The 19106-nt window shown below is 39.1% G+C and overlaps 1 protein-coding gene across 5 annotated transcripts in view; it reads left to right on the forward strand.

Annotated features, from left to right (window-relative positions):
- Positions 1 to 19106, forward strand: part of DMD (dystrophin) — a 3436004-nt gene that overhangs the window by 1290193 nt on the left and 2126705 nt on the right. For all 5 annotated transcript variants that reach the window (XM_077482558.1, XM_077482560.1, XM_077482557.1 and 2 more), the window contains one exon: positions 13661 to 13836. In XM_077482558.1, the coding sequence (XP_077338684.1) occupies positions 13661 to 13836 (176 nt within the window). The remainder of the gene's footprint in view (positions 1 to 13660; positions 13837 to 19106) is intronic.

Below are 19106 nucleotides of genomic sequence, written 5' to 3' on the forward strand. Positions count from 1 at the left end.
GTAATAACAATTTAAAACAATTTATAACAATTTATAAAATAAAATATATATCTATATATTTATCTACATATCTATCTACATCTATATCTATATCTACATTTATATCTATATCTACATATAATATATATATATATATATATATATATATATATATATATATATATATATATATATATATATATATATATATATATATATATATATATATATATATATATATATATATATATATATATATATATATATATATATATATATATATATATATATATATATATATATATATATATATATATATATATATATATATATATATATATATATATATATATATATATATATATATATATATACACAAACATATGTACACACACACACACACACACATATATATATATATATATATATATATATATATATATCCCTTGTTTTTCAAACGATAGGTGTTTCCCCTCACGCTTATCCAGCAACCACATATACTCACCTATATGGCTGGAGCATTGGTATGATGTTGCAGCTGTCCCCTTTCCTGATCTAACACTGAGAACTAAGCAATCACATGGCTGCTGATCACTCCTGGGCTGCTCTAAGCAAAGAGCAATGACTGTCAGTCACCACTCTCTGCTCTGCCCCTCCGGCGCTCAATGGATTACCAGGCTGGGGAGGGCGTGGGAGCAGTTGGCAAAGGCTCTTAGTGGTGTACCTGCTGCCATTCAGGCATCTGGTTAGATCTCAAAATTATTGCCAGGATCCTTCTAGATTCTAGATCACAAGAGTGAAGAACTAAGTGCACTCCTGTGACCCAGAGGTATGACTGAAAAGCTTTTTCCATACTTCTTCTTTAGTGGTTCTAAAGACAGAAGTTTTTTTTTACCTTAATGCATTAAGGTAAAACAACATTCTGTAAGCAGCCCCCCTAGCCCCCTTATACTTACATAATCCCAATCTCAATCCAGTGATGTGCAAAAGAGCAGAGGCTCCTGCTGCTGTCAATTACAGTTAGTGAGGAGAGAGTGTGGGGGAAGGGCCGAGCCACAATGTGTTTCTTTTAGACGCACAGAGCCGACTCAAGAGCGATCCCAAACAAGTTGCCAAGGGGAGAAGCCATGACCCGAGAAGAAGATCAAGGCCGCTCTATGCAAAACCATTGCACAGAGCAGGTAAGTATGACATGTTTATTTTAATAAAAAATAAATAAAAAAATTAACATTTAGAATCACTTTAATGATATCAACACATAGGGACTAAAAAGTGATAACAAAGGTGAAAATCGTGAGGTTTCCTACAGTAATCAATCAAGTTAAGAGTTAGAAATAGTAAAGTACTTAAAAAGTCAATGATGGTATTTAATGCTCATACAAAAGAACACAAATAATATTCTGTTTTTAATTATTCACTAGGAAATCTGGAAGATGTTTTGTATAACACATTTCTCTGAATTACTTTGCACAAATGTTCTCCAAAAACCTCTAACCACCAGTAACATCTGAGCAGAACAGATTAGGAAATAAAACATTTTAGCAAGGATGCTGCTATGTCAGGAAGTACATAATACTGTGCTGAATGTAGCTTCTCATTATGAGCAAGGATATATATTTACCTTTAATAGGGTGCAAATAACAGTGGAAATCTAACTTGTAATAACAGAACAGTAGTTCCTAAAATAAACCTTTAGCAAAGCATGCCATTGACATTTAAAGTGTTCTTCTAATGTCAAGTTATCTACTTACATGCACAGCCAATTAAGTAATGTACGTTAGGAATATTTACATTTTACTGGCTTGGGGTGTGAGATCTGAGCATGCATTGGACATAATGATCAACTAGCATAGATTGCTGTCCAATTTCAAATCACAGTCAATTGCTCTCTTTCCATTTCAGCTGCTATAACTGAAAATGTAATTTTGAAGTGAGCATAAATACTGTAGCCTACAAGAGGGATGAGTGAACTTAACAAAATTCACTCTCTCTCCAATTTACACAAACTTGCTTTTTCCAGAGAATATTTGGCATATAAATCAGACATTTCACCAAAACAAAGTTTGATGGACCTTTAAACCTGAACATTGGCCAAATAAATATGAGAGCTGTTTTACCTACCAAAGGATTTATATTTCTATCCATCTAGTGCTGAGTGTGCTCTTTCAGCACAACCAGCTTGAAGTCCTAGTTTTTCTCTACAGTTGAGTAATACAACTATTACAGTACAATACAGAGTCTTCTCACTGCCCTTATTTTATTTTAAGGAATAAGGAAAAGCAGAATACTGATGAATTAATCTCTGTCACTCTGCTTTCTCCTATTATCAGCATGCTCCTTGTTAGTAGGAATGAGCTGCCGACTCGGTCTTTAGCATGCTTTAAATCAAATTTCTCCTGTTTAAGAGGTTTGGCAAATGGGCAAATTAAATGGTGATTTGTCTAAGTGTAACCTCTGGCTGCAGCTGAAATTTAAACACTTAGATGCAGTATTACTACCAATGCTAAACATGACTGCTTCCTGCTCAGGGCTTCTGGTTGTTAGGAAGTTGATGGCTACTGGTGTCTTAACTACCATTGACATATCTACGCCTGGTCCATTCAGCTTGTAAGCATGTGTGATTGCTTCCAAAATTGATATCAGGTCCTTCAGCGTGGATTTTAAAGAGGACCCCATTAAGAAAACAACATACGTTTCTCCTCCAAATTACACACCATACCCTTTGGTTCTTGTATTTTTTTTAAGGGAGAATCCTGCGAAAAACCAAGGAAAACAATGATGGGGACCCCTTTAAAATGTGTCACTTTTCCAAGAATGCAGCCCCCCTCTGGAATAGGAATGAGCCAAACTGCCCTGGATTCAGTTCAAGCAGTTTGACAACATATTTCTGTATTTTAAAAAAGGCACACAAAGCCTTTGGAGGGGTCTGTGTCCTTTTTTTTTAATTTTTTTTAAAGAAACTGGCAATTAATATAATTTGCTGGACATTTAAACTGTGTCATTTGTCATTTTTTAATTAATTTTTTTGCTTTGTGCACCGATCTAAATCATTTGGTGGAGGGGGGATTATGGTTTGGAGTTGTTTTTCAGGGGTTGGACTTGGCCCTTAGTTCCAGTGAAGGGAACTCTTAAGGAGTCAGCATACCAAGACATTTTGGTTTCATGCTCTCAACTTTGCGGGAAACGTTTGGGGATGGCCGCTTCCTGTGAATCCTGACCTCAATCCAATAGAACACCTTTGGGATGAATCAGAGCAGAGACTGCGAGCCAGGCCTTCATGTCCAACATCAGTGCCTGACCTCACAAATGTGCTTCTGGAAGAATGGTCAAACAGTCCCATAGACACACTCCTAAACCTTGTGGACAGTCTTTCCAGAAGAGTTGAAGCTGCTATAGCTGCAAAGGGTGGGCCAACCTAATTTTGAACCCTAGCTAAATCGGGGTGGGTCACCACTGCTGTGTAGCCAGTATACTTCTTATAAGATCATATCCAATGTGGACCTCCTCCATTTTCCACACATATCAAAAAATAGGAGATGCAATCTCGGTCTTTGCAAGATTCTGTTTACTTCAAATCGTCATATACATTACAAGTGATCTGAATTAAGCGACTGCACAGCTTTGAACATGACAATGTTCTTCATCTTACATGCAGCTTGATTAACCACTAGGGATCAGCGCTATAGCCGAATGACGGCTACAGTGCGGACCTGCTTTGCTGGGACTACGTCTATTGATGTCGTCCCGTGCACGAGCGGCCTGCTCGGCCCCTGAGGGGCGCGCACGGCGCGCTCCGTGATCAGCGAGTCTATGAGACACACCTGATCACGGATCCGAGCAAGGGGTCGATCCCGACCCCTTACCACGTGATCAGCTGTCAGCCAATGACAGCTGATCATGTGACATAATGGAGCCGGTAATCGGCTAGTTTTCCTCCTCGCGCTGATAGCGCGAGGAGGAACATCAGTCCCGATCACGGCCAGCTTACCAGTGCCCACCTGCCCCCTGCCAGTGCCACCTCAGTAATAAAAAAGTGCCCCCCATCAGTGCAACCCATCAGTGCCCATAGTGCCACCCATCAGTGCCCACAGTGCCACCCATCAGTGCCCACAATCTGCCTCAACAACGGTGCTGCACCCCAGTGCCACATATCCTTGCCCATCAGTGTCATCTACCAGTGCCCATCAGTGCCCATCAGTGCTGCCCATCAGTGCCCAACAGTGCCACCTATCAGAGCCACCTATCAGTGCCCATCAGTCCCATCTATCAGTGGTACCTATCAGTGCCCCTTAGTGCCACCCATCCATGCCACCCATCTGTGCCATCTTATCTGTGCCCCTCTTTGCCCATCAGTGCCGCCTTATCTGTGCCCATCAGTACTGCCTTATCTGTGCCTATCGGTGCCACCTTATCTGTGCCTATTAGTGCCGCCTTAACTATGCCTATCAGTGCCCACCAGTGCAGCCTATCAGTGCCCACCAGTGCAGCCTATCAGTGCCCACCAATGCCGCCTCATCAGCGCACTTCAATGAAGGAGAAAAATTACCTGTTTGCAAAATTTTATAACAAACTATTAAACATGATTTTTTATTTCTTTTTTATTTTGCATATTTTTTTGTTTGTTTAGCAAAAAATAAAACTCCCAGCTGTAATTAAATACCACCAAAAGAAAGCTCTATTTGTGGGGAAAAAAATTATAAAAATTTAATTTGGGTACAGTGTTGTATGGCCACGCAATTGTCATTCAAAGTGCATCAGCGCTGAAAGCTGAAAATTGGTCTGGGCAGGAGGGGGGTTTAAGTGCCCAGTAAGCAAGTGGTTAAGAACATGCTTATGTTCGAAACTGTGCAGTCGCTTAATTGAAATACCTGTAATGTATATAAATATTTGAAGTAAAGAGAAATATCTCCTATTTTTTGCATCACCCCAGGCCACATTAATTATTTAACTGACAGACATCACTTTGAGCCACTGCCACAATGCCTATTGTCATACCCTTCATACTCCTATCCTGAACCTACTGCCCACTGTCATAACCCCACACTCCTCTCCTATACACTGTCATACCCTCCAAGCTTCTTTCCTGTACATATTGCCCCATGTCACATCCTCTACACTCCTTTCCTGTACATACTGCTCACTCTCATACCTTCCATACTCCTATCCTGTACATACCGATGTTAGACCCTCCACACTCCTCATCTGTACATACTGCCCACTGCCATACCTCCACACTCCTTTCCTGTACATACTTTCCACTGTCATACCCTCTACAATCCTATCCTGTACCTACTGCCCACTATCATACCCTCCACAGTCCTATCCTGTACATACCGGCCACTGTCATACCCTCCACACACCTCTCCTGTACATACAGTCCATTGTCATATCCTCTACACTCCCCTCCTGTACATACTAACTGCTGCAATACCCTCTTTAATCCTCTCCAGTACATACTGTTCACTGTCATACCTGCCACACTCCTCTCCTGTACATATTGTCCACTGTCATACTCTACGCTCTCCTTTCCTGTACATACTGCCTACTGTCATAACCTCCACAGTCCTCTCCTGTACATACTGCAAGGGACAGCTTCATTGTTTCATTTTACATGTGTAATATTTTTTCTCTGTTCTTTATTGAACATAATGATTGTTCATGTACTGGTTCACACTAGGAATTGCATAGGAATGCTTAGCGTGTTCCTGTGCAATTCACATGTGGTTAAGTGAAGAGCGATTTGAGCCCATTCATTTTGAACCACCACACCAAAAGTAATACATGCACTACATTTGGAAACTCACCGGAACCGGATCACATGGTACTTCTAAGCCCTTGTACACACGGTCGGACATACCGACAACCAAATCCATCGGATTTTGTCCGAAACTGGTGTTGCATACACACGGTCGGACAAAGTTGTCAGAAAATCTGATCGTTCAGAACGTGATGATGTTATTTCGTTATGACGGGACTACGTTCAGGCTAGTAGCCAATAGCTTTGGTCTAGGAATTTGATCTGAGCATGTGTGGCACTTTGTCCGACAACACGGTCCGATCGGACATTTTCCATCGGAATGTCCTACCGTGTGTACAAGGGCTTAGAGCTGCCCAATTCTGGGCAAAATGAGAATCACAATTTGGCTTAGAATAAAAAGATCACGATTCTCTCACAATTCTCACGACATAAAATCTTTCATTTTATACAAAAAAAAAAAAAAATGGGCTAAGTTTTTTTTTTTTTTATTAATTCAAGTATTTTTTTCAAAAAAATATTGCATTTGAAAGATCGCTGCGCAAATACAATGTGACATAAAATATTGCAACAACCACCATTTTATTCTCTAGGGTATCTACTAAAAAAAATATATTATATATTCTAAGTAATTTTCTAGCAAAATAACTTCCCTCATTTACAAACCAAAGTGTATTCTATTGACAAATTGTTACAATGTTTATACTTAAGTTCAACTGATAAAGAATGTTTTGATTCTTGGCAGACTGCCCAGTTTTTCTCTTCCTTTCTTTTGATGGCTGTGGCTTCAGAAGAGCAGAGAGAATTCTTGGCATAGAAACAATTGTGAAACACTTTAGTCAAGATCGCGATAACTATTCTTGACGATTAATTGTGCAGCTCTAGTACTTCTGCAGACTGTGTTTGTGACCTGCGTTTAGGGTGTCATTGACTTAACATTGACACCCGCTGTAGATTGCAACTGCAGTGTGTTTTAAACACAGTGCGGGAAATGCACATAGAACACAAGTTTCCCACACCGCATTCTGGTTTGAACAGATCCTCAATGTCTGCAGTCCTCATTAAAAACCTTGGGTTAAATGTACATGTTTACAGTTACTACCTGCGTTTTTAAATGTTTTTGTTTACTTTTGTTTTAACCATGACAACTACAGCTGCCCCTTGTAAAACCACACCTATACTACATGAATGCCCTGCCCCAAATCAACGTACTCTCTCCATCTATAATGGCTTGCTGAATGCACAGCAAAAAAAAAGTGTTCCTGTAATTTTATTTTTTGAAACATTGGCAACTATGCAAATATGAACATGTACTTTAAGCACAGCTGTTTGTTAGGTGCTTGAAAATGGCAAGTATTTAATAACAGAATTTTTTAAAAACATTCAAGAAAAAAAACAGTTTTGCTGCAGCAGTACAGATTGTAGCATGGTTGTTTGGCTGCCTCCTCTATTAGCAATTTCAAGTATCAGCTATGCTGGCAAGTACAAAAAAATCAGACTGGTAGTATTTATTCTCCCTTGGCAAAAGCACTGATAGTGTAAACTACTGTTATAAAGAATGTCTCTGACATTTTTTGTCAGAGTAAGGAATGTCAACAGTATAACTAGTGTCAGCATTCTTCCAAGTAAAAGAAAAGGTAGGCAGGTAGCGCATGACATGTTCCTCACTTCATTATATCGTTCCCTCAGACATACCCAAGAGAATAGTAGTGTTATTTCATTAAATTATGTTAAGGGTGTTAGATGAGCCTAGGGCTTTAAAAGTAGTGCAAACATAAAAAACATATTAAGAAACACTGATCTAAGGTTTCCCTCAGTTAGGATTGGCAATTTGCAGCCCCTGCTCCTATGTTTATATGTGAGGTGTACACAATATTCAGGCTGGGTTCACACCTCCGATGGATGCAGCTCACAGCAAGGGTCCCTGTTCTCTGTTTCAGGGATGAGTCGGGGCAAAATTTTTGCCTGAATTCATCCCTGAACAGAGCCAAAGACACACAGCATTCCTGTGCAAGCTACTCCGCACCCACAATGGAGATATGTGAACTGACTCCATAGAGAGCCAGTCACAATCTCCTGTCATGGGAATTGGATGTGGAAAAACACGCTTTCAATTCACAAAGGTGTGAACCCAGTCTCATATTATAGGAATGAAAAAAAAAAATTCTACTCTGCTGTGTGAAGCAAGTGGTGCAAATATAAAACACATTTTAACTACTTTCAGACTCGACCATTTTGCTGGCTTAAGACCAGACCACTTTTTGCGATCGGCACTGCGTCACTTTAACTGACAATTGCAAGGTCATGTGACGTGGCTCCCAAACAAAATTGACTTCCTTTTTTTCCCACAAATAGAGATTTATTTTGGTGGTATTTGATCACCCCTTTTACTTTTTGCTATAATAAATATCCCCAAAAAATTGTTTGGCCGATACATATTCTTCTACTTATTTTTGGTAAAAAAAATCACAATAAGCGATTGATTGGTTTGCGAAAAATGTATAGCCTTTACAAAATAGGGAATCGTTTTATGGCATTTTTATCAATAAATTATTTTTACTAGTAATGGCGGCGATCAGCGATTTTTATTGTGACTGCGACATTATGGTGGACACATCGGACATTTTTGACACATTTTTGGGACCATTGTCATTTATACAGCAATCAGTGCTATACAAATGCACTGATTCCTGTGTAAATTATACTGGCAATGAAGGGGTTAACCAGGGGTGGCAGTGTAGGGGTTAAGTGTGCCCTAGGGGCATGTTACTAACTGTAGGGGGCGTGGCTGTGTGTTAGTGAACAATGATCTCTGCTCCAATCACAGGGAGCAGAGATCAGTGTCACTTGTTGCTAGGTAGAACGGGGATATGCTGTTTACTTCCACATCTCCCCGTTCAGTCTCCCTGTGAGATGATCGCGGGTATACCCATGGTGATCGAGTCCGCGGGACCCGTGACCGGACTCATGGGGTCCCGACCGGCACGTGCGTGCGCCGACCACCGGGGCGCATGCGATGGCAGGGTGGCAATTTCAAATGGATGTACCTGTAAGCCAATTTGCTTGCCCGTGCCATTCTGCCGTCGTACATCGTCGTTCGCCGGTTGGGAAGTAGTTAAGAAACACTGATCTAAGGTTTCCCCCGGTTAGAATTGGCAATTTTCAGCCCCAGCTCCTAGGCTTTACATGTGTGGTGTAAACAATATTCATGTTATAGGAATAAAAAAAAATCTACTCTGCTGTGTGAAGCAAGTGGTGGTAAATTACCAAACTTCCTATATCAGAATACACTACTGTTCTGCTCTAGCAGCTAAATGTAATTTTCAAGAATATTACCATAATATCTTTATGTGTAAGTATTATAGAAAAAGTATCTACCAAAGCCCAAATTATTTCTACTTGGCATTAACGCTTATTGACAACAGTAAAAGAATACAGTTGGTACATAGCCACTAAATGTTTCCTAAATCTTTACAATATAATTAACCTTTCACAAAGCTGATTTCTCAGCACATATATGTAAACAATTCCCATAATAAACTAATAATGTAACATGTTTGGCTTATTCTAATGTGATATGAAGACTTTGCAGTATGTACAATAAAAGAGCTCAAAAGCAAATGACAAAAGCAAAAAGCTTGAAGCAACAACTGTCAACACTTAAGTGCTTAAAGTGTTTGTTAAGGCATCTATATAAGTCTATGCCAGCCCCTCTATTAGAGGCTGGCATAGCATACTGTGTATGTTTTATTTAAAAACGAGAGTTGTAAATACTGTATATCAGCTGTCTTCAGGCTGGTGACATCACTCGTGGATGCTTTCCAGCTCTGACAGATGTCTTCTGTGGGAGGGGCCATTATCTCCTGCTGACGTCAGATGGAGATCACGTGGCCATTTGTATCCTCCACAGAAGACACCCATTGAAGCTGGAAAGCGACCCGAGTCACATGACGTGCCTGAAGACAGCTGATATACAGTATGTACAGTGCTCATTTTTAAATAAAACATACACAGTGTGCTATGCCAGCCTCTAATTGAGAGGCTGGCAGTGAAAAAAATTATATTTTAATATTAAAAAAATAGCATGGGGGCGGTGCCAGCCCGGAGACAGACAGAGAGGGTGCTAAAAAGGAGGAAGGAGGGGTTGAGGGGGGAGAGAGGAGAGCGGAGAGCAGGCAGCCCACAAAGGGAGGGCCACTTTGACCATGGTGATCAAGGTGGAGCTGCCCTGGTTATTGTGGTCTGATTAGAGAGGGCATACAGGAAGTGGTAGGTTTAGTTTTTTTTTTACAGTTTAGAGTGGAGCAGATTACATAGCACGAGTGCTGTGCTGTGTAATCTGCTTTAGGGGACCAGAATCTAAATTTTTTTGTGGGTCAAATGCTTTAATTCATAAAACATCTTGAAAGTTTATAAGTAAAACTATTGTATATGTGAATGTGGTTTAGTATGACAGAACACCACAATGTCTAAAAATAAGTGACTAAATCACAAAAATCCTTAGTGCTGCTCTTGTCTTGAGATATGGGAAAAAGTGGATTTTACTAACCATGGCCTAGTAGGCATAATATAAGGCCTGTCACATCTTAACTTCAGCATGCTCTGAACCAAAGTGAAGCAATGAAACGGCACAGCTGTTATACAATATCAAAAGGTCTCCTACACCACCCAACTACATATGAGTTATGAGCTGGCTGATGTGAGATGATTTTTGACTTAACAGATGCACAGTTTATTGGGTCATTAAGGTGGTTGTTTATTGGCATCATTGGAGAATACAGAATATCAGTAGCAGTCATATCAACAAAGAGATGTGGATAGCAGAGCTACATTGAGCATGATATGCTTTGCAATTCTATGTGTGTGGGGTTGCAGATTTATGCATGGTACAAATCAGAAACTGTGTATACACAGGAGGCATGTGGTGTAGTCAGGAAAGGAGGGGTTATCCCTCATTGCTGACACAGAGTGAAGATGTATTTTAAAGTAAACCACAACTCATGAAAAGTCTTCAAAGTGATAATAGTATGGCAAAGATAATAGTATGGTACAAGAGGCACCCGTAGGTACCTGCACTTTTGTTTCCCTTGCCATTTGTTCAGCTCTGAAACCCATCCTAGGATTTTATCAACTAGCTAAAGTGGTCAAGAGCTTGATCCTCCCTTTCGCTCCCTACTGCACATCATTATTAGCTAGTAAAACATCCTATCCCAGTAATAGGTCAGTGATGTTGGCAAGGTTGTCAACCACAGAAACCTGTTAAATGTCCTATGAGGGAAAATATGTCAGATTATAAATTTAACATTTCATAAATAAAATTGCTAGTATCCAGAACATATTTATGAGGTCTAGTTATTATCGATAACAACATACCTGTTATATAACTTGAATCTTTTACCTAGCTTATGGACTCACTGAAAAAATAGCCAGGCCCTTGTGATGCACCATACACCTGCGTATACAGTATATATTCTTTGAGGAAAAGACAACAGAATGGGTTGGAATTTTTCATCTAATAATTTATTTAGTCATGTAATTTGAGTTGCATTGAGGTTGTCTGCAATATAATTTTAGATTAAGAACCTCTGCTGTTATTTTACTGGTATCTGAGGCTCTATTAGAGAAATTTCACTTACTAACTTAATGTCACAATGACAATAGTTCACATAAGAAGTCAGGGGAAATTTGTAACAGGGACACCAACAGCAATAAGAATCAACATTCCCCAGCTCAGCTTATAAGTATAATGTTGTTATTGTTAGTGTTACTGTTGCAGATTTTTTTCGATTTTGCAGATTTTTTAAACCATTATCCTTGGAAGAATATGCAAAAACTCTTTCTAGTGGAGCCCTGGATAGCTATAAATACCTACCAAGAGTGTTAATTCTTCTCTACTATATTCCAAACTAAAAAGTTTTGGCCGGACATACACTTTAGGCAGGTCCAACATTTATTAGGAACAGCTAAATAAGGATCAGTTTTTCATGTGTTTAAGGTAAAAGATTGTCTTAGTATTACCGTAACATTTAGGAAACAAAGCAACTGCACAATGTTTTGGACATTTATTCAAATTAACAAGGTTGCTGGACCCAAGCAGGCTTATTAGAATGAAATGTTGTTCCTATCCATGTAATTTCTGTACATCAAGGCCTTTTTACAATATATGTTCTACCCTTTTGCTGCCAAGTCTGTATGTTGTATGGACCTACAGCACTGCTTCCAGTTGACCAGGCCCGTACATGGTACGGACTTGCATTCCTCCTTCTGCTATAAGCTCATGGTCACTTTAGAACATGAGATAAATATAAAAAATGTTTAGCAGACACTTCTGGACAAAATAATATCTCTGATAATGACAATCCGTTGATCAGAGCTATTCACCTAAAACCCCCCCTTTCCCCACCACTGGAACTGCCTCTAATTCACTGGATTTTCTCCCCCCACTATCATCTAAAATGCACCCTTGCTACTCTCCTTAACCTTTCCTCACCTCACTAAACCCTGTAGCACTGATACCCCCCACCTCCCCCTACACCCCAGAACTGATCCTGCTCACCGATTCACCCCTGCAGCAGGTAAGCAGCAGAGGAAAAAAAAACATAAACATATATGCCCCCACTGATGTTATCAACCCAAACTCTGAAAACTGTAAGGGAAAAATAAAAAAGCAATGGGAAAAAAAAGTAAAAGTAGCCTGTCCACCTGAGTTTAAAAGTGGAGCACAGGGCCTGGCAGTGAAAGGGTTAATGGTTAGTTCCCAAGACACTGATATTTTGTCTATAATGCTGACAGTTTCAGACATATCTTTTGGGAATTCTAGTTATGAGACCTCTCTTCAAAATGTCCTAGCTTCATCACCCACCTTCCTGTTACCTTGTTGCTCTTCATGAAGCAAATGGAGTCTAAAGCCCCATACACACTATCAGTTTTTCTGCTGAGTTTTTCCTTCAGATTTACCAAAACCATATAATATGAGGTCAAACCTTAGGAGGTTCAATTTGTGTGCAATCAGGCAGGCCCTTGCACTACATGGTTTTGGTAAACTTGAAGGAAAAACTCAGCAGAAAAACTGATAGTGTGTATGGGGCTTTAGCCCTCCCTATAGCAATGTCTATGATATATGAGTGGTGAAAAACTGAAATAGTGAAATAGACACAGCAAAGTAGTGGACAGCATTATTGGGCCTCATATGTTTATTCTTTATGTAATACAGCAGTGCACTTTAAGTGCAGTAACACACAGCACCTGATTAGCTTTCCATTTACTGAAGTCAGAACAGTTAAAGTGTGAGGGAAAGAGGAAATCTTCCACTGGGGACACCTGTTTCACTGACAACTGTCCAAAAAGGAAGGGGTGGAGTTCCCTCATTTTGAAAATATTTCCTCTTACTTCCTGTTGCATCTCCATGACAGAAACTGAAAAAGGAACTGAAACAAATTCTTCCCAATACCCTCCCTACTCTATCCAAAACTGGAAAAACATGTTTTGACTATAAATACACTTTAACCAGGGATTTTTTTTTACTATGGGAACCAGCCATTTTTCATATCACTGTACAGTCACTGCATTTTGCTCTGCTTTATTACATAAACCTAGACGTGCCAAAGCTTTGTGAAAAGTATATACTCTCTGTAAACACACAGCCATACCTAATGTAAGTTATCCACTGAAAAATGAAACTGACATGATTTATAGTGTAAAACAAAACCATTTTATCAGAAGTGTCTTTCTCCAGATGTAGAATTGACATTATTTGAGCCAGACGGAATTGCGTGTTTGTATGTTCCCTTTAGTATTATTGTGCTCTGGAGGCCAGACTTTGATCATACAAAGAGCAGTTTCTCATTATTTTCTATTGACACTCCAAACTGTCTTCTCTGAAGTCTCTGGGATATTGTGTGACCTCTGTCTCAATACTTTTCACAGATTTCACAGGCTGTCACCACCACTCAGACATCACTAACACAGACAACTGTAATGGAAACTGTAACTATGGTGACCACCAGGGAGCAAATTCTTGTTAAGCATGGTAAAGAGGAACTCCCACCGCCTCCCCCTCAGAAGAAAAGACAGATCCTTGTGGAATCAGAACTTAGGAAGAGGTGAGAAAACGGCTATTGCACACCTGAGGAAATAAATACGCAAGGCTATTGCTGAAACAAATTTCTGCTGTGTAAAAGAAAATTGTGAGAGACACACACCTGTAACCTAGTGTACTTTGGGAATAAAGATGGTAGTAGATGTGTATTTGTACCTATAGGCAAAGATATGTAGGCATACTAATTGCAGCAAAGAACATTTTAGAAAATGCAGTAACTCATAATAAGTAATAATTTATTACTTTGACAACTGTTACTAGAACTCTGCTTCCTATAGGCCATTGCACTTTGCACATCATCATTGCTGTTTGCCCTAACTTGCTAAATAAGCTCAACAGCTGGCAAAAATTCATGTTAATGGCCAAACCACCCTTTAATTGAGCCCTTTAAAAGATGTTTATATCTGCATGTTTTTCAAACAATAGGGCATATTGTTTAGAAAAGGCTGCCTACAACATATGGGGGGAAGAGTATTGCACAGTTCTACTAGGGATGATCAGTGACTTGTGATAGTGTTTTTCACATAGTGGGCCACCCATCATTCCTAGAACAGCTGGGAAAACTCAACTGTAGATTAATGTTCCTTGCAGCCTTTCTGGGGTTTAATGCTGGTTCCACCAATCACAGCACAGATTGACAGCAAGTGTATGAGTACTACATCGTAATCGCACTGTGCAGCTTCAGGGAAATGCCCACACACTTAGTGGTGGCTCTATGCAATAAGCGATAGTAACTATTTTTTTTTCTACATTCAGTGCACCTTGGTGCTGAATCAGCATCTTGAATGTTTTTTTTTTTCTTAGATCCTCCCATGCTGCTTTACATTGCTCTCTCCTCTTACATAAGCTCACTACATTTTTCTAACAGAAGCTGGTGCTAGGTTAAAGTCAGCAGGCTTAAAATGTATGCTTGGATAACAGTAAAAAAATAAAAATGATTGCAACATTCACATGTATGCTTCTTTTAACCCTTTAGAAGCACAGGCACTGAAAAATACCCATTCATCTAACAGAGAGTCCCTTTGCTCCTGTTTGAGCTGACAACACATACTGCGCTAAAATTCTAAGCAGTGTTACCAGCCTTGTCCAGTTCACCCTTATGGACTACAGGATAACCCCCCTCCTCATTTCTATAACATAAGAGCATTTTCTCTAGTCAAAAAATGGTCAGCCAAAGCTTATGATTTCAGAGCAGCCAAGGCAAAGTTGTCATCTCAAACAAGAAGTTAGGAGCTTTATGTCGGGATCAATTGTATATGCTAGGAAGTCTGTTAACCACTTCAGCCCCAGAAGAATTTACCCCCTTCCTGACCAGAGCACTTTTTGCGATTTGGCACTGCGTCGCTTTAACTGACAATCGCGCAGTCGTGCAATGTGGTTCCCAAACAAAATCAGCGATTTTTATCATGACTGCAACATTATGGCGGACACATCAGACATTTTTTACACATTTGTGGGACCATTGTCATTTATACAACAATCAGTGCTATACAAATGCACTGATTCCTATGTAAATGACACTGGCAGTGAAGGGGTTAACCACTAGGGAGCAGCGTATGGGTTAAGTGTGCCCTGGGGAGTGTTTATAACTGTGGGGGGGGCACGCGTGGTTACATGTGACATGTCACTGATCTCTGCTCCCGATCACAGGGAGCAGAGATCATTGACACTGTCACTGGGCAGAATGGGGAGATGCTTGTTTACATTAGCCTCTCCCCATTCTTCCTCTCCGTGAGGCTATCGTGAGTTTCCCCGTGGCAATTGAGTCTGTGTGACCCGACTCACAGAGCTTGCTGCTTGCCGCCTCTTAAAGGGCCATGTACAGGTACGTTAGTTTGCCTGTACGAGCCCTTCTGCCGACGTATATTGGTGTGAGGCTGTTGGCAAGAAATTAAAGAGATAAAACATTATCTTCAAAATGTATTTTCGAGTTTGCAGAGACATTCAGTTTTATGGGCTCTCTGTCATCTGGAGTAGGTACCAGTGGTCTTCTCTTTCTCTAGAGGCCCAGTGGAGTGAGAAGGATGATGTCATCAGGGAAAGTGGCCACATTTTCCAAGAGGACTGCACAGATGAGCAGATCTTGAGAAAGAATAGTGAAGAATACAGGCTCAAAACATAATCACTGAAAGAATGCCATGTGTTTGATCTGCCTTCGAGCTTTTAATATACATAGGATAAAATCAAGCTTATGAATACCTACCTAAACAAACACATGGCTTATAAATAATCAAAAAGGGTTTAGTTGTTTAGAGTCTGAAGCTATTACATGTCTTTGATTGTGCAATGTACTGTACATATAGTACTTGCTGCAAAACTGAAAGTGGTATGTGTTAATCATTTCTGGTGCTCTACATTTAAGCTAATAATTTATTTACATTAAGTAACTACTTGCTTGTTTGAACTGTGATTCATGTAGAACAGTGATGCTGAGCTGAAGGCCCAGGGGCTGCTTGTTGCTTCATTCGGTCTAGGCCTGTGCAATAAATGAAACATTATTTTTCAACTGTGATTTTCTCTTCTCTCCTCAAATTCCAATATCTATAAGTAGAGAAAGTAGAATACCAAAATATGCCAGGATTGAAACATCCCGACACTAGGCAAGACTAATACACATAGCTAATTAAATAAAATTGATCTGCTGAGGGCCTCTTGTTAACCATTGCTGCAAAAGAGCATTATGTTTGGCACCAATGTATTATTTCTTATGCTAGATTTTAAACTGAAAAGTAAACAAATTTAAAGGCATTGAGTGACACCTATAAAATCTAGAGATTACTCATAAATTCCATAAGGATGGGCTAACCACTGCAGCTAATTATTTTTAAAAGATTGTCTTCATAATACCCTTTTGCTTTCGTTATCATGTCATGAAAAAAAAAACTACTCAGGGTACAATACAGTATAAGATTTAACTGACTGACCTATACAGCTAAAAGCCAAATACATACTGCATGCAGACTTTTAAATTTCATGCATAGCTTCACTTACGTATTGTATTGGGAAAGTGAGATGCAGTGCCAGATATTGAATTACCACAAATGTAGACAGGCGTTCATAATGTAAACCACATTGATCAGTCTGGTCAGTTTAAGTCTTGTTTGGCCTTCAGAGTCGTACTATACTGAGAATTACTGATAGAGGTTTTCACTGTTTATATTCACACTGTCCTTCTTACATTAATCTCTTTTCTCACTATACAATTACAGTGTAGTCTTCCACTAAGCATTTTGTTTTGCCCTGAAATGCTTAAAACTGTACACATTAATATTTAACTAATAAAGCAGAATCTAATGCATGAAGTTGAATATTCAGTGTAAATGATTGTGCAGGCCAAAAGATTTTCCCCTTTTTTAAGGTAAATTTAAAGATCGCTCTGTAGCTTAGAGAAACAGCTGACAGGTACCTGGGGACTGAGGTCTTAAAGTTTCTGCCTGTGTACTTTCCTAATAACAGTACCATAACAGTAAAAAAACAGAATCAAATGACAAGCCCCATTATTTGTTACCATTTCTCAACTGAGAGTTATATTACTTGATACTGTTAGAAAGCATCAAGAGATAGCAGGATCCATTCACAAAGCTATGCTTTACTAATTAAGAGTAGCATGTGTTAACAGAATTAGGAAATCAGATTTTTTTGCCATCTGTGCTCCATTGGAGAACTTTCCCTTTGCTTTCTGCCCATTGCCCTCAACAGGAAGTGAGAGGAACTCCCTTTAAAGTGAAGTAATCCTTATTTGTCACCAGGCTTCACCATTGAAAGATTTACCCTCTATTCCTGTTCTGGGCACAACCCAAAAGTTGGGATTTATTTTCACTTTCACTTTTCATGATAATGGTAAATGGGAAGGTGAATGTCCCTTATGAGTGCATAGAGAGCAAAAAAAATCTGACAGGTGTTCTTATCTCCCCACTTTATCCAAAGTTTTTCCTTTAGCTATATTTTAACCTAATCACCATGCAATGGGTAAAGGTAGATTTTGGTTGTCTAAAAACAGAATGGGAGAATGTGAAAGTGGTAAAACCACTTTGTTCTAGGTCTAAACTGGAAACATTTTCCTAAACAGGGGTGAGGGCCTTCAACGCTACCTGTCTTCTACATTTAATACTATTTAAACAACAATTTGACAATAATTCTTATCTTCAGCCATGTAAATTGAAGAATTACCACCCTTGCAGACTTTCCACAAAAGGATAGCATTAGGTAACTAGAACAGAATGGTTCTACAACTTTCACATGTCCCATTCTGCTTTTGGACAATCAATATCTGCCTTGACATATTACAAGATGATCAACATTACAGAGCAAGTCCAGCTGAATATGATTAACTACCACTAGCTATACCATGACCTAAATATTTGCCATTCGCACCTCATATCCTGAACTCTATGATTTTAAAAATGTATAAATCTATATATAAAATGGTATTTCACTTGTTTAATCACTAAAGCTTCTGTGTATATATTAATGCTCCATACAATATATGTGGCACTGTGTAAAACTGACACCTATGTGAAATGAGGCAATTCATTTGTGAGTAAGGCACACTGAAATCAAAGGTCAAGTCAATAACTACCTGAGCAATGCGAATTCAGAGAAACTGCAGTTCATTATTATTATCATATAAATAGTGCAAGTTGTCGGAATTTTCTGGAGCAAATATATAAGATCCTTGGAATAAGGACATTCAACTATGTGCATTATGCAGATGAAGAATTTCAATGACCCACTTGATCTTCTGTGTGTTATATGCATGGCACTAAACAGAGGAATTATTTTTTAAATGCTGTTTTTAATTGTATTGTAAATATATATATATATATATATATATATATATATATATATATATATATATATATACACATGGGAATTAATTATCTTGGCATTGTACCAGCATGTACCCTGGCACATATCTATGTATATTTATGAAATTGTGAATGTGACATTCACCAAACATTTATTGCAGATGTATCTTCTTGGTGCATGTATTTTGGATTACAGTGATTGATTTACATGTAGTAAATGTTTGGTGAATATGCTTAATGACACTTTGCACAGTGTAAATTTTCTGTCCCCTCAAAATAACTCAACACACAGCAATTCATGTCTAAACTGCTGGCAACAAAAGCGAGTACACCCCTAAGTGAAAATGTTCAAATTGGGCCCAAAGTGTCAATATTTTGTGTGGCCACCACTATTTTCCAGCACTGTCTTAACCCTCTTGGGCATGGAGTTCACCAGAGCTTCACAGGTTGCCACTGGAGTCCTCTT

This window comes from Lithobates pipiens, unplaced genomic scaffold (assembly GCF_037356315.1).
Source record: "Lithobates pipiens isolate NorthernLeopardFrog02 unplaced genomic scaffold, aLitPip1_a1.2 Scaffold_16, whole genome shotgun sequence".
Taxonomy (NCBI): domain Eukaryota; kingdom Metazoa; phylum Chordata; class Amphibia; order Anura; family Ranidae; genus Lithobates; species Lithobates pipiens.